Source organism: Struthio camelus, chromosome 1 (assembly GCF_040807025.1).
Source record: "Struthio camelus isolate bStrCam1 chromosome 1, bStrCam1.hap1, whole genome shotgun sequence".
Lineage (NCBI taxonomy): Eukaryota > Metazoa > Chordata > Aves > Struthioniformes > Struthionidae > Struthio > Struthio camelus.
Genome location: NC_090942.1, coordinates 127,935,638 through 127,952,374, shown reverse-complemented (window position 1 = coordinate 127,952,374; position 16,737 = coordinate 127,935,638). Strand labels below are relative to the sequence as shown.

The 16,737-nt window shown below is 37.9% G+C and overlaps 1 protein-coding gene across 2 annotated transcripts in view; it reads left to right on the top strand.

Annotated features, from left to right (window-relative positions):
• USP9X (ubiquitin specific peptidase 9 X-linked) overlaps positions 1-16,737 on the top strand; it is a 110,449-nt gene that overhangs the window by 55,386 nt on the left and 38,326 nt on the right. For both annotated transcript variants that reach the window (XM_068916456.1, XM_068916453.1), the window contains exons 15-24: positions 2,728-2,815; positions 4,444-4,786; positions 6,523-6,618; positions 8,316-8,527; positions 10,470-10,710; positions 10,924-11,073; positions 11,171-11,291; positions 11,771-11,901; positions 12,245-12,523; positions 16,283-16,408. In XM_068916456.1, coding sequence (XP_068772557.1) covers positions 2,728-2,815; positions 4,444-4,786; positions 6,523-6,618; positions 8,316-8,527; positions 10,470-10,710; positions 10,924-11,073; positions 11,171-11,291; positions 11,771-11,901; positions 12,245-12,523; positions 16,283-16,408 — 1,787 coding nt within the window. The remainder of the gene's footprint in view (positions 1-2,727; positions 2,816-4,443; positions 4,787-6,522; positions 6,619-8,315; positions 8,528-10,469; positions 10,711-10,923; positions 11,074-11,170; positions 11,292-11,770; positions 11,902-12,244; positions 12,524-16,282; positions 16,409-16,737) is intronic.

Sequence of the window (16,737 nt, the reverse complement as noted above, 5' to 3'; positions counted from 1 at the left end):
GTGTAATTTGTGAAAATGTTTTTGTATTAATTTTTAGTTAGCCGTAACTTAATTTTCCTTGAAGGCTTTCATAAGTATATTCTATGTTGGAGACAACATGTTCCCACTCTCCTCTTATTCATTAAGGTATATTCTTTTCTGCAATACTCCCTTTTATGGTTTTGCCTTTTAAGCTTAAAGGAAGCCTACTCTTTGTTTCAAAGTGTTTTTCTTCTATGATCATTGACTTTATCTTCTGCTGAACTTGTCCTTTCCCACAACCTGCAGTGTCTTCCGTGAAATAAGTGACTGATATTGCATGCTCTTGGTTCTGAAGGAAGGCATTCTGTTTAAGGAATTACGTTACGTATCTGTTCTTACACTTTCTCCTTTTAATCTGGACACTTTCAGTACTATTTCTGCACTGCTTGGTAAGGTCTTCATGGGCAAGTTAACAGTGCTGTTCAGATCTGGAGTTGATAGAATTAAGGATCTTGGAGCTATTACAGTACTCAGAATTTCTGTTCAGTGATCATTTGCAACATTCACTGCCTTCCCCTTCCACTTCTCTGCGTGGAACACGTTTTTAATGAGATCACACTTGGACTTCCCGGGGGACATAGTGTAGAATAAAATTGGACAGGTGTTTGTTGAAGCTGAGATGGAGGCTATTAAGGATTTTTTGTTTTTGTTTTTTAGTTTAGTAGTTTTAAGAATTCTTAAGTACATACCTATTGGCCTTGAATGACTTTAATACTCAAAATTCTTCCATTACTACCACTACTGACACTTGAGTCTTGAACTAATCTCCATTCACACTAGAAAGAAGGGGGGGGGGGGGAAGGAAAAAAAAAAAAAAGAAAAAAAGCACAGATAGTCTCCCCCTAGCCCCCTCCAAGTTCCTAATAACATCTGTTGAACACTTAGTTACTAATTTTCGTTTCTCTATAATGTCCTTATCTACCTTAGTAGCTTCTTCTACTGGACCCACAGCGTCTTTTTCAGATTTTCCTACTTCAAGTACCTAGTTTTTCTGTTGCTAGTTTTGTAACATTTTCTTTAGAATTGGTTTTTGACCTGTTCCTTCTTTTGAAAATTGCCTGTTAACGCTGACTGCGTTAAGGTTAAAATTTAAATTTTTGAAAGATTTCTAGTGGACAGAATATTTCCAGTCTTCTAGACATACCAGTGTACTAACAATCTTCTGATTTCCCTCTTATTTAATTTTTAAGCTAACGTACCTTTGGCACGTTGTACGTAGACAGCAGTATTTATGACAGTTATTTTATCTAATTCTGAAACACTTCTGATGCACTTCAGCTGTTAGACTAGCATTTTTTCCTTTCTTGGTATATTAGGATATACTGTTTTAGGTTTTTGTTTGTTGTGGGTTTTTTGTTTGTTGTGTTTATGGGTTTCTTTACTTGTTTTTCAATTTTCAAGACGAATTTGCCCATGACTCTCGATTTTGTTGTGGTACAGTCTCCCACAGTTAGGTCATTTTAGTTAAATGTAATCTGTTTTAACTTTACAAATAATCTAATTATTGCTATATACCTTATAATGCAGAGGTCTAACTGAATGTGTGTCATGATGAAATATTTCTCACTAGTACAGATCAAAGACAAGAGCCGTATTATCATACAAGTATATAGTATAAAGATGTTTCCTGTTCTGAAGAATTCCAATACCCACAAAGGCCCAGTAATTCTAATTTATGACTAGTATTTATTGATCCTACCTGCTAAAGGAAAGGACCATTTTTCTGAGTTTGAATTGTAGAAGTTTCATAACCATTAAAACCTCTGAAAGTTACATTTGTACGCAGTAGTGTATCGGTGTTAAATCCAAGTCAGGGTTCCTCAAGTTCTGAGGAGTACTACTGGTTCTTAACTGTTTTCTTCCGCTGTGAAAAATAAGGATCAGTACATAAAGAAGTTCTTTGCGAGATGTCTATACTGTATCTCCTTATAAAGGGAAAAAAAAAAAATCAAGTTTCCACAAAGCAAACAATGGTTTTGTTAGGCAAGACTATGCTAAGATTTGACAAATTATGTATAAAAGGTGATTTCTTGGTTTATTTCCAAATTGCACAACTTGTTTTTTTCCCAGCTATCAGTATTACAGGCACCTAGTTTTTATAGCTGTAAAATTACAGTAGATAAAGTTGTCATTTTCTTTTCTCCTCTGTGTGATGTCATTATATAGATATAGCTACTTATGATGGCACTAAAGACCTGGAATTGCGCTTTTCTTTGGAGAAATAAAACCTAAGAACTTAAAACTGACGTCCTTGAAAGGATACTCTAGTGAAACTAGAGCGTCCTTAGAAAAAGAAACGCTGAATAATCCAAAGGATATGTTTGATATACTTTTACTTCACCAGACTTCTTTCCCAAAGAAAATATTTGAAATATGGAGAAACTGATTTGAATAATTAAAATACAGATTCTTAATTGGTCTGTAATGCTTCCGTTATACTACATGGTGAACCCGTATCTGCAAATAAGTATTTGTTGATTTCTTTATAGGCTTCAGCAATCTTTGCCTATGCCCATTTAATTTAGGATGCAGCATTAGCTGTTAGCAGGCTGCTAAAATGATTTTCACGCATCTTACTGGAAATTTATTGTCCTTTGAGTGATTTTAATTATGTTCAGAAGAGCAAGTCATCAAACGTGAGCTACCCTTCGAAGTCAGCATGTCTTTTCTGCATGTATTGTCTAATAAAAGTTTTCATATTTGCAGAGCATGGTGAATATGATCCTCAAACTGTAAGACCAGGGAGTAGATACAGTCATGTGCAAGAAGTACAGGAGCGACTTAATTTTTTACGGTTAGTTTTAACTTGATCATTTGTTTAATTTCTGTAGGAATATTTTAAATACCTGCAATAAATAGCCATGGTAATTTTCTCCTGTCTAGTTTTAAGTTGTTGTATTAACTTCTTTCAGATTCAGATGCAAAAATGCAGCAAGTACTTTTGGGTTTTACCTGTTGGGCTTGTCTATTAATATTGGAATAACCAAATAGAGATTATTAGGGTCTGTACAGGAAGCAAATATATTGTTCCCCTTTACATTCGAGGCTGTGATTCTGCACTAAGATCTGCATGGGCTTTTTTCTATCTGTATGCAGAACCCAATGACTTGAATACTTTAAATCTTCAGCAACACTACCTTAATATCTATTTCAATTAAGGATATGTCCACGTGCCCTCATTTGTTGTACTACGTCAAATCTGAATCCATGATTGTAAGTTGATACATAATTGCAACAAATGCTCACCTTGGGTTGTCAGCAGGTGAACCTTAGAAAGAGGTTAGAGTAGAAGAAAAATTATTTGGATGACTTTTGGATGACCAGCTCCTTATTGAATGAAGTACAAAAGCAAAGGATCTCTGCTCGTCACAGAGCTGATGCTTTTCAGGCTGTCTCTCTCTCAGCTTTTTCTTATTTCTTTACTTTAGACAATTTAAAAATGCAAGAACTATCAAGTTCTAAAGTATTTTTAATAACTTTGTAAGGGTGGGACTTTTTCTACTTTTTATAACTTTAGTAAGAGTGTTTCTGAATTAAATTGATGTGTTAAACAGCTAGTTTATCGAGCCTATGGCTAGCAGACTTATCGCTCCTACACATTAACGAATGTGAAATTCGTTCCTGAAATTTAAGTTCATCAGTTATTAATATAAAGCAATTAGTGATGTCCTGTGACACTTCAGACATAGAATATGTAGGCAGCAATTTTTGAAGAGCGGTGCCGTGCCCTAGTCCCTCATTTCTTTCGGACAAAAAAAGATTTTGAATCGGGGAAAAAATGATTTCTGAAGAACCTTGATTATCTGATAATTTTTCTGAAACATTCTTAGTGCTAACCCTCATAATGTAAGACTTTTAATAGTTCTTTAATAATAGCTTAATGTAAATCTAAAACTCAAATAAAAGGAAAGTTTCCAGTTCTTTGAGTTCTGTTTCAGGCTGTATTCCAGTGAATTAGCCTCTTCTTTTTCTGTGTGTGAGATTTTGCTATTCTGAATCATCAGAAAGGCGTTTCAAATAATCCAGCAAAACGAGCGCTAAAAATAATTGTGAAAGAGGGCAGAAATCATTTTAACTCATATGTTGTGACATGACTTTTAAATGAAATGATTTACCTTAAGAGATTTGTGTTTATATATGATATGTAAAATGTGTTCAGTATTTTTGTAAGAAATACTTTTTGCCTAACTTAATTCCTTTCTTGTTTGGTACCTAAAGTTTTGATTCTGCAGACTCTTACTATGAAATCACAGGACTGCTCACATGAGTGGACTGATGATGTGAATAAAGTTTTGAGGGTCGTACTTATGATATATACATGTGTAAAATGCATATTGACATTTTTTCATGTACTTTTTACTGAATTGTAACTGTAGATGTCAATCAGACAGTATTGTTAATTGTCTTTTTGTTTTGCTCAAGATTTTTATTGAAGGATGGTCAGCTGTGGCTCTGTGCCCCTCAGGCGAAGCAAATATGGAAGTGTTTAGCTGAAAATGCAGTTTATCTTTGTGATCGCGAAGCCTGTTTTAAATGGTATTCCAAACTAATGGGGGATGAACCAGACTTAGACCCTGACATTAATAAGGACTTCTTTGAAAATAATGTGCTTCAGCTGGATCCTTCCCTATTAACAGAAAATGGAATGAAATGTTTTGAACGTTTCTTCAAAGCTGTGAACTGTCGAGAAGGGAAACTAGTAGCAAAGAGACGAGCCTATATGATGGATGATCTGGAATTAATAGGATTAGACTACCTTTGGAGGGTAAGTAAATTTGAGGAAACATCTGAAAGGTTAACTGCTAAGTGCCTCTCAATCTTTTTTTTAAATATATTTTTAACAATGTAAATTTATTAGTTGTAGACTGAAATTACAACAAATACAAGATAAATGGGTAGGTGTTGAGTCCCCTCTCTTCGCAGTAATGATGTAAGTTGGTAACTTTGTAGCCTAATCTTGAACTTGAGTTTAACAAGGAGGGAAAGTTACTTGAAAACATCAGGTTTATTAGTAACTGTGCATGCACATGAGATTAAAAATTTGCCTCTCCTGTTTAAGAAAGCATCACTCCAGTTGAGACATCTGTAGGACTCTGAAACGTATGATTCCGTTGCTCACTGTGCCTCAACAGTTGTGTGTTTTTTTGTTTTTTTTCCTGCCAGGCTTCTATGCAATAGTTGCTCAGCTCTGGGAGAAGATGAGAGGCACTTTCTCTCTAGTTAGAACTGAACTTTATTTTGAGCATTTTTATAAGCTTGTTCCTGTTTTTCATTCCAGTATGGTAAATGAACTGAAGTGGTCCCTATTTAGTCCAAGTAATCATTGGTCTGAATCTTTGTCTTGTAGCCGCGCTCTTTTCTGAGCATGATTGTATCTATTCGATAAAAACATTGTAGATTTTTGGTAAACGCTTACTGTTTCTGTCCAAATATAGTAATGAAAAACATCAATCTGATTAGGTTCTTAACTTAAGAACTTAAAAAAATTTTCAAGAACTGCAGTAAAACACATAGGAGCTGCACTGTGGCGTGGTTATGGTGCCTGTGTTTCGTAAAATGTGTGCTGTATATAAAGCAGCAGTGATTTGTGACTTTGGTTGCGGCCTGTTGAACGGTTAGGTAGTTTAATCGTGGTCATGGTTTTGATAGCTAAAACTAAAATATGCTGGAGTTGTATACAAATAAGTTTTCACACGGTGGTGGTGTACCAAGTGCCCACACAATGCCAGCATGTGTTAGTTGTGGGAAGTAACTGACTTGGATCTGTCCTGCTGCTTGGCAGGATGACAGAACTTCTGAAGCTTCAGCCCAGTGTCCTGCAGGGGCAGTCTGCAGGGCTGCTTTTAATATCCATTCAGACCTTGTGGCTAGTAATGCAAGTTCAGATTATCAGGCTGGAAACAATACTCCTTCCTGCCCCCCTCATCTAAAATGCTTTAAAATTAAGTTTTTCTGTCTTCCATGAGGTAGATTACTTAAGCATCTGAAAAAACATCTGTTTTATGATGCAGTTCTTAGTCTCCTAGTTTAATTGCCCAGAAATCTAAACTGATATTAACATAGAGTGTAAGTTTGGTATGTCTAGATCATTAGAGAATAGCATGTAAATACAGCCAAATAAATACTACGTGAAGGCCCAGACTTGAATGATAATATTTTAGCAAGTTGTCTTATTCTCTGAAACTAGTAAAAATGGAAATGTAACATGGAGATAAATATAAAAACACTACTTCCATTATATTTATAAAGCCTAGACTTTCTTTGCTAACCCTGATGAACTCCTTTAAAATAGCTTATTCTTCATCTTGACTTCTGTTATACAATTACTTTCAGTGTAGCTTATATTGGTGGTGTTTATTAACTAAGCATTTTAGTCACTTTTACCTCATTAATGAATTAGACTTACCTCTGTGTGAAGATGCTTACATGTAGTCATTTTGTTTTTGAACCTTATTCCAGAAAGTTTTAAGATGTCCTAACACTTATTTTTTATTATACTAGGTTGTGATTCAGGGAAATGACGACATTGCAAACAGAGCAATAGATCTTCTGAAAGAGATCTATACTAATCTTGGCCCAAGGTTACAGGTTAATCAGGTAAAAATAAATAATATGCAATCCATAATGAATAAATGGGCAAACCGTGATAAAATTGAATTCAATGATATTTTTATAGTTGAAACCTGTGAAAATAGAATAGTTTTCCTGTTTTGGAGAGTGTACTCTTGAGTCTAACCATCAGGTTCTAATCAGATGCAGAATTAAGAATCTGTTGGGATATTTAGGGACTGAACTTTGATAAATCTTTTTTTTTTTTACTAAAAAATGTGTTGTTGTACTTGCTCTTTCTACTCATGGAGCACCTCATGCCATAGACTTAAGTTAGCTCTCTGCTGAATTTCCAGATGTGGTACTTATTTTTACCTGTAGGTTTATTGGCTGGGTCTGTTGAGTGTTATCATGAGCTAACCTAATCTTTTTTTTATTCGTGTCATATCCCTTACAAAGGATTACAGAGTTTTCATTTAATTGTCAAGCTGAGCTCTAGCAAATCAGATATTTTATTCCTACGTTAATTTTTGCCTGGGGAGGCATTTCAGTGGACAGAGAGAAGAAACGATGAGTTTCTGAAAAGCTCAGAGGAAATAAACTTCTGGGATTTCAGAAATCCCCTTTGTCAGCATTGGGCAGCGTTACAAGTATCTTAGTAGCTTGCTGCAGGAGGGAACTGCAAAAAAGGCTGTTTAAATACTGGAACGCATTTTATATTTGAGGAATCTTGGAGTGGGGAGCCTGAGGAAGGGAAGGGTATTGTCCTGCAGGCAATCTCCAGTTGCCAGTTATAATTCTTAAAACTCCATTTTCTTAGCTGTGTCCCCAGAGAAACTTTTAAGAGTCTTCAGAGCTGCCAGCCTATTAGATTGGGCACAGCTGCTCTAGGTGGTGCATTTACAGCCATGCAAGCTATGTCTTACTGGGCTGTATGCCTCCTCTTTGCTACATGTCTGGACTTACTAAGTGTACATAGATCTGTCCATCTGGAAGTGGTTAGATTGGATGCTTGTGGGAAATGTTAATTTACTGAACACGCACACAAGCGTTTTGCCTTACTGTGCTGAAAACTCGTTCTCTGCTCCTTGGCAGGCCTCTAAGAAAAGTGGCTACTGGACTGGGATTACTGCCACAGCTGCAACTGTTAGTGTATTCTGCATTAGAAGTATTTTCTTAACAACTGGAGTCATTACAGATTCTTTCTGTGGTACCGTAGGTGTATGTCAGTCTAGGTCAGGAGCAAGGAGATGTTAGAAATCAGGAAGAAAGATGAGATGTGTTGCAGCTGCCACTATATGCTAGCCCAAAGTCCATTCCTGCAGGAATTCAGAAGAAGAGGGTATCTGGAATTGGGTTATGAGATAAAAGATTTGTTTTAGTGGTCTGCAAATGCTCTGTGGTCGCTCCTAGTCTTAAGGAAGCCAGCCTTTATTAGATTGCCAGGTAGAGATACTTTAATGGAGTTTGAGGAAGTGAATAAGGAAAGGTCCAATTTGCTGTTTTCAGTGCGAAGTTCCAGTTTTTCTGTTTGAGTGAGTTTGCACTGTATGCTTACTGGTGACTTGTGCAAGATTTTTTGAAAATTTTAAAATTAGATCTAGCTATCGGTGGGCATTTTAATGTCTAATAAAACATCTTTAAAGAATAATTTATCTGTTTTTTCACTTGCCCCAATTCATTATCCAGCTGAAAGGTCATTTTTAGTATTTCTTTTAATTGCCTCAATTTTTTAACATAATCAGGTCGTGATTCATGAAGACTTCATTCAGTCCTGTTTTGATCGTCTAAAAGCTTCCTACGATACACTGTGTGTGTTGGATGGAGATAAAGACAGTATTAATTGTGCAAGACAAGAAGCAATACGAATGGTGAGAGTGTTGACTGTTCTAAGAGAGTATATAAATGAATGTGACAGCGATTACCATGAAGAGAGGACTATTCTACCTATGTCAAGGTATGTGTGAAAATGCACTACTGATTTCTCTTAACTAAAATGCTACTAACATCTTTGCAATTTTACATTGTGAAGGGATTCTGTTCCTGGCGTGTGTTTGCAGAGCTTCAACATTCCATTTCCTCTGCAACTGAAGTCTGATCTATAGTAATCTGGACGCACTATAACAAACTTCAGTACAAAAGTAACTTCTTTTTTAGCAAAAAGAAGTTCAAATGAATGTAAGACACAGGCAGAGCAAAGGTCTGTCAAGAATTTTTTTTTTTTTTTTTTCAAAAATATTTTGAAGGATCCAAGCAGATACAGGCATTCAGCTTTTTATTAAGGGGGTAGCGGACCTGAGAATTAACTAGTGTATCTGGTGTTTTGCTCTGTAACTGGCACAGTGTACCTTGTGGCTAGATTGTTTTGGATATATTTCCTCTTTTTCAGATAACTAGTTAAAAACAATACCATTCTTTAAATCGCTTACAAAATTAGCGTGGGCAAACCTTTTTTTTGTTCTTTTTTCATAGTTCTGTCATACAAAAACATGTTACAAATGTATATTTTACTCTTGCACAGAGTAAACATACAGTTGTTTGCAAAGATGCTGATCTTACTTTGCAAGCTTAAATTTAGAATTATCTGTAAGCGCAATATTCTGGTTGTGGCCTAAGTTTAACTGTGGTTTCCACCCTCCTCCTCCTCCCCCCCCCCCCCCCCCCCCCCCCAAGAAAGGGGAAGAGAAGGCGTGTTGAGGTATATTAGTTTTCTGTATTCCTTCCCTCCTGGTGCGTTTGTCCTTGAGTAAAAACTTATGTTAAGTCCTAGGTGCTAATTCTTTAGCTCGGTCTTTGTGTCAGAGAAAAGACAGACGCTTAGATCTAGTGTAGTACACTAAATCATTGTATAGATGGATTTCACAAGTGAAGTATTTATTTCCATAGAGAGAAAAGCAGAAGAGAAGACTGTTTAAATGTCCGAGTGGTGTTAGTTGCTGTATGTGGGAAGAAATCCTCAAAAATCCATAGGAATATGTGGGGATTGCTATGGGTTATGATGCAGTTAACATTTTATTTTAACGGTAGGGGGTTTTTGTCCCCTTTCTTATTTTAAGTGCCATTTTTGTCGAGAAAATTGAAGACTGCTGTTTCTTTATGATGTGACAATGATTTCCAGTACTCCTGCATTTTTATTGTATGTGTAAACTGATTAGTCCTAACCAATTTCTGTTGTTCGTTGGTGGTGCATCTTGTTTATATGGGCTGTTTATTTTATTAGACTTGACTTTTTTAATAGGTCTTGTTAGCAGGGAGCTGTTATGAGGAATTTTTGCCTCCGTTTGTAGCATGAGATCAATTTAAGTTGTCTAGGCGCATCTTTCCTAGCGAGTTCCCTGCCATTGCACAAGTGTGGTCACTGGTAGTATGAAAATGTTTCTTCTTTTTTTGATCCCTGTTTTAATCTTCAAAAGCATGCATGTGGAGTTCTAACGTTAAACTTCACTAGCTTCTGACAGAAGGCATTCAGCCTTGGTGACCTGATGACTATTTCTGATGTTTCTGTGTTTGAAACAGTTGTTGCACAAAAAGAGCAAAGCATAGTTACCGGTCTAATGGGCTTTATTGCATTTTGATCAGGAAATTAATAGCAGCAGAAAGGATCTAAAAGTTTATAAGAGACTTTTTACAATTCCATCAGTGTTCATAATGTAACGGTAAAGTTGACTCTATTTTAATACATGTTTGGTGCACAGTGTGGCTTCTTGAATGCTTCTGTATATGTTAAGCTTGCAGTTCCTCATGTCTTTGCAAAACATTTGCATGCTGGAGTATTCCACCGTACATAAAGATTTGATGCTGAAAGATCTTCAGTTCAAAATATAACAGGAAAAATAACTAGTTTCATTTAAAGTATTTCATAAGGCAAAAAGAACTTTATTTGAATTGTTTATTTTCAGAGCTTTCCGTGGTAAACACATTACGCTGGTAGTTCGTTTTCCAAACCAAGGCCGCCAGGTGGAAGATCTAGATATTTGGTCTCACACAAATGATACAATTGGGCAAGTACGACGTTGTATTCTTAATCGTATTAAAGCCAACAGTGCGCACACGAAAGTAGAACTGTTTATTGGAGGCGAGCTGGTGGATCCTGCAGATGACAGAAAATTAATTGGGCAACTGAATCTCAAAGATAAAACGGTAAGTGTTGAAAGTCAGTCAATTACGTTGATTCAGATATTATTTCCCTTTTGTAAATGCTTTTAAAAAAGCCATGCGTGGGTTCACGTATTCTTGTGAAACAGTTCCATTCCTCCTGCTTCTTGTAATACTACATTAACATTGTGTCAGTTGCTTATTTACTAAGGAATATTCATTTTTGCATAGTACTAAAACTATGATTGTGTTTTTCAGCTAATTACAGCTAAGCTTACACAGATAAATTCTAATATGCCCTCAAGTCCCGATAGTTCTTCCGACTCTTCAACTGGTTCTCCGGGCAACCATGGCAATCACTACAGCGATGGTCCAAACCCAGAAGTTGAAAGCTGTTTGCCTGGGGTGGTAAGCCTATACTCTGATTGAAATGAACAGTTTTAAAAGTATTTTTTTCTGCCTCTAATTTGTCTTTAACTATTGTTTCTTGTTTGTTTGTTTGAAGATCATGTCACTGCATCCTAGATACATCTCTTTTCTTTGGCAAGTTGCAGACTTGGGCAGTAGCCTAAATATGCCACCTCTTAGAGATGGAGCACGTGTCCTTATGAAGCTTATGCCACCAGGTAAATACTTAATTTCATCCTGCTTTATCTTGATGGTTATATCTCGCCTGTTCTATAAAAATGAAGATAGTAGAAAGCAGAAAATATTTCCCTAATTTGTTGGTGCTGTAATTCGTGTCTGTATTACCCTAATTAGGGTTCTAAATGTATTTCCCAAATAGTTGAGTCTTGTCTGTCTGATGAAGTTACATAGTTTGCCATTTGTTCTAGGGTTTGGTGCTCTAGTGCAGTTCAGTGCAGTGAAAACAGGGAGAATATGTTGTATTTTGAAGTGATTTTTATGGCATTACTTTAACAGTCTTTGTACTGACGGTAAGCAACGCTGCAGAACATTTCAGAGTCTGTAATTGTGTATCAGTTATATTTTCTGTAACTGTTTAGATGCAGTTCAGTTTTCCAGATTGATAATTGTAAATACCACTGTCATCTTCTGGAGTTGCTAGGTTACAAAATGTTTAGAAGTTGTATTTTTATTGCAGATAACACTACGGTTGAGAAACTAAGAGCTATTTGTTTAGATCATGCGAAACTTGGTGAAAGCAGCCTTAGTCCATCTCTGGACTCTCTCTTCTTTGGTCCTTCTGCCTCACAAGTGCTGTATCTAACAGAGGTTTGTGATACTTTACCTTTTCTTTAAAATGAATAAATAAATATTTAACTCCATGTTTTATTGCTTCTAAACTTTTTTGGCAGTGCTCTCTGTAACATTGTAGAAGCCCAAGATCAAATTCTGTTTTGAAAATAACAATTCACGATACTTAGCATTAGTTTATTGGAGGGCTATGAACTGTGTATGAACTATACTATGTCTACATGACATATGTCTATGACTATAGTATGAACTATGCTACCAAAGCATAGAAGAGAAGTATTCCAGCATAGTCTCATGTTTAATCATCTACGTTCAAGCTAGTGCACTTTTGTTAGCTAACTTGCTGTATTTTGTTCTACAGGTAGTTTATGCCTTGTTAATGCCTGCCAGTGCACCTCTGGGAGAAGATGCCAGTGACTTCCAATACAACTTCTTAAAAAGTGGTGGTTTGCCTCTTGTATTGAGCATGCTGACTAGAAATAACTTCCTGCCAAATGCGGATATGGAAACTCGAAGGGGTGCCTACCTTAATGCTCTAAAAATAGCCAAATTATTGCTAACAGCAATTGGATATGGCCATGTTCGAGCTGTGGCAGAAGCTTGTCAGCCAGTTGTGGAAGGCACAAGTCCAATCTCACCGGTAATGTAAATCTTCCTTGATGCAGGTAGCAATGTACTGTGTTTCTTATGTTATCTGCAGCAACATCTGTCTTCCTACAGATATGCTACTCTTAATTGACTTAGTCTCTTTGTGAGTCTCATGTCAGCAACTCACAGTACTTTCACATAAGATTGTTTCATGTTTTTAAAAAAAGAGATCAACTTATTTCTTAAGCAAATTCTGTTCCTTTTTGACTGTAAAAAGGCTGATATGAGCCTTAATGATGTGAGCTTAGATACAATAAGTTAGGGTTGCTGTTTACACATGTGTTTCAGTGGTTTGTATGGTTTTCCGTACAAATAACTTCCAGTTTTCACATGCATTTATCCCATAAATGTGAATTCAGAGTCTTTTGGTCTGAGTCTTTTGAAGGATGTATGACTTCCTCTGGATGTTTGTATCTCTTCTAGGTACCATTAGAGCATAAAAAAACGGAGAATTGCAGTTGGAACATGTTACCTCTTTTTCTACACAAAAATAAACATTTCAGACTTTTAGTTCAATCCATTGCATGTAGAAAATTCTTGCAGAGAACAGCTAGGTAAACTGCAAAATTAAATGTTTACAGTTGAGATGTACTACCCTTAGGTTTCTTTGAGTTGGAAAGGGAAAGGGTGAGATGATAGAGCGCCTGTATTACACAGCCAAAGTAGTAGATCTTGTGCATGTGTGATATGACTAATACTTCTACATGTGAACAGATATGTTATAGGTCAAGGTTTTACATCTGCTCTGTTATATTGGGGCTCGTACATAAAGCCCCGGACTTAAATTTTGCCGCTGTCCTTTTTGGACAATTCTTTCCTGGTATTCCAGCTATCTTTTTACTTTTGTGAAGTTCCATCCCAAACGGTGGTTTAATCTGTCAAACTATACTCAAGAATACACAGAAGGAGGGGCCCACTTTACAGGAGTTTCTCCTGGAATATTCACTAAGGTGGTTCTTTGAAGCAGAGAAATACAATCCCATTAAATCTGAAAAACTGGCATCTGTTCTGGTTATCTGCATCTGCTATAAGATACCAGCTTTGTTGTTTTCCAAAGGGATCAAAACTCGTAGCAGTACTTCTACAAAGAGGTAAAGACCTTTTCTTGTCTCTTGTCAGAATAGAACAGAAGCATCTTTAAACAAGTGTGTTAGCCACCCTATCCTTTGCCTATTAAAATGAGTAAACTTTGCTGCCATATTGTCTCGTTATGATTATCCAGAAGGCAGTTTGGAACACATATCAGCATCAGCTGAGTATCTTAAGTATTGTTTGAAACTGATTTGTGCTGACCACTTAAATGATGGTAACATTTGTTCATGACGTTAACATTCATTATATAGTGCTGCAAACTTCTGATCTGTCAGAGAAAACGTAGTTATTCTTGGTGTCATCACCATCCTCTTTGAAGTATGTTGGCCTTGATACTTTTTTCTGCTGCAGCACCAGTGAGCTTCCTTCTTGGCTTGAAGGTGGGATTTGTGAATGTTTTCTATCTATTAGGTCTAAAGCATAAGCATAACATTCTATCTTGGCCAGTTCTTAAGAGAATGAGGTAAGCAAGACTCTCTGCAGTCTTCCAGTTATCAGTCTGCTACCTATCCGTATAACCTTTTAAAAAATATTCTAGTATTTTCTTCTTTGCTTTCATAGAAACTTGAACTGATAAGGTTATTGAGCATATTCCTCTGTTACATATACCCTGGTGTGCCTCCATGTTACGTTTGATCCTTCTACAGCCTGCTTCCGGTAGCTAATCCACCATGTAAGCATTGTAACAGCCTTCAGTGGGAGTTCTGTAATTTTGCTGCGTTAAATCGAGCGCCTTTCAGAAGCTGTGACAAAGCAAAGAGGTATGACCAGTGCTAGATATGATAGAACACCTTTATGGTGTGTCCTCTGAGGAGCATTTGAGAAAGGGGTGGAGGTTTGTTTTGTTTTTCGTTTTTTAAAATGGAATTATACCAGATAATGGAGAAACTCTTTTGTTCAACAAGTTCTAATTTCTGACCACAGTGCACACAGCCTTTTCAAGCAAGTTTATCTATGAGAATCACAGAATGGTAGATGTAGGAAGGCACCTCTGGTGATCATGTCATCCAGCACCCCCTGCTCGAGCAGGGTCAGCTAGAACAGGTTGCCCAGGACCGTGTCTAGTCGGGTTTTGAGCATCTCCAAGGAAGGAGACTCCACAACCTCTCTGGGCAACCTCTTCCAGTGCTCTGTCACCCTCACAGGAAAGAAGGTTTTCGTCAGGTTCAGATGGAACTTCCTGGGTTTCCGTTTGTGCCCATTGCCTCTCGTCCTATCACTGGGCACCACGGAGAAGAGTCTGGCCCCACCCTCTTGACACCCTCCCTTCACATACTTATACACACCGATCAGATCGGTGTGTATAAGTCTTCTCTTCCACAGGCTGAACAGTCCCGGCTCTCTCACCATTTCCTCATAGGAGAGATGCTCCAGTCTCCTAATTATCTTTGTAGCCCGTTGATGGACTTGCTCCAGGAGCTCCGTGTCTCTCTTGTACTGGGGAGCCTAGAGCTGGACACAGCACTCCAGGCGAGGCCTCCCCAGGACACAGTAGAGGGGGAGGATCACCTCCCCTCGACCCACTGGCAGCACTCTGCCTCATGCACCCCGGGATACCATTGGCCGCCTTGGCCACAAGGATACGTGGCAGGCTCACGGTCACCTTGTTGTCCCCCACCCCAGGACTCCCAGGTCCTTCTCCGCAGAGCTGCTTTCCAGCACGTCGGCCCCCAGCCCGTCCTGGTGCAGGGGGTTATTCCTCCCCCGGTGCAGGACCCTGCGCTTGCCTTTGTTGAAGTTCAGGAGGTTCCCCTCTGCCCATCTCTCCAGCCTGTCCAGGTCCATCTCTGAATGGCAGCACAGCCGTCTGGTGTGTCAGTCGCTCCTCCCAGTTGTGTATCATCAGCAGACTCTCTGAGGAGGCGCTCTGTCCCTCCATCCCAGCTCACTGATGAATAAGTTGAACAGGACTGGACCCAGTATTGACCCCTGGAGGACCCCGCTAGCTACAGGCTTCCAACTAGACTCTGCGCCACTGACCACAACCCTGTGAGCTCTGCCATCCAGCCAGTTCTCAATCCACCTCGCTGTCCTCTCACCTAGCCCTCACTTCCTGAGCTTGCCTACGATGTGATGGGAGACAGTGTCAAAAGCCTTGTTGACGTCCAGGTAGACAGCGTCCATTGGTTTTCCCCTCATCTACCCAGCTAGTCATCGCATCATAGAAGACTATTAGGTTGGTTTAGCATGACTTCCCCTTTGTGAATCCCTGTTGACTACTCCTGATCACTTTCTCATCCTTCAAGAGACGGTAACCTCTATTTTAGAGTGGACCTGCCAAGACTTATGGAGCTACGTCAGCCTCAGTAGAAGGAACTCCAAACTCAAACCAAGAAAAAGAGGATAGAAACTTGTCTTGAATTCACTTTCCTTTGTGGAAGGATAATAAGAACAGGAGATGTAGTTTAGAGTCATTAAACAGAACTGCAACCACAAGTAGTTTCAGGCAAATGCCTCTCTTCTGATCTCCTTGTAATCTGTGATCTTATACTGTGATTTACAGTGTCTTCAGATGTGATGGCTTCTAACTATTTTAAAGTGAGAGGTTTTCTTTTTCTTGGTGTACATGATTTCTAACACCAAACCCTTCCCAAGTAACTTTATTTTCTTTTTTTTTTCCTCACATATAAAGTAATTATTAAAAAATACTTTCTTCCAGATAAACCAGGCTACACACGACCAGGCAGTGGTGCTACAAAATGCCCTACAGAACATTCCCAATCCAACTTCAGAATGCATGCTAAGAAATGTAGCAATACGCCTTGCACAGCAAATATCTGATGAGGTTGGTGAATTTCCTTCTGTATTGCTTTTTCTTTTTTGTAGTATCATTTATTTCTCTATCCTTCTTAGGCTTATTGCTATGTAAGAAATGGTTTTTCCTCCAAAAATGTCATGAAACATTTGAGATACTGTTCATGTTCTGAATTAGTCAACTGCCTATTAAAAGTATTTAATGGGTTGTTTCCATATGGAATTGTGAAATTCAGTGTCTAATAGCATAAAGAGACGTAGGTGAACTAGACAAGCTTCTGCACAAGCTCTTTAATGGATTGTGGATATTGTTATCTTTAGATCAGTATTGCAGTAACTCTATGTCGTAGATTTAAATAA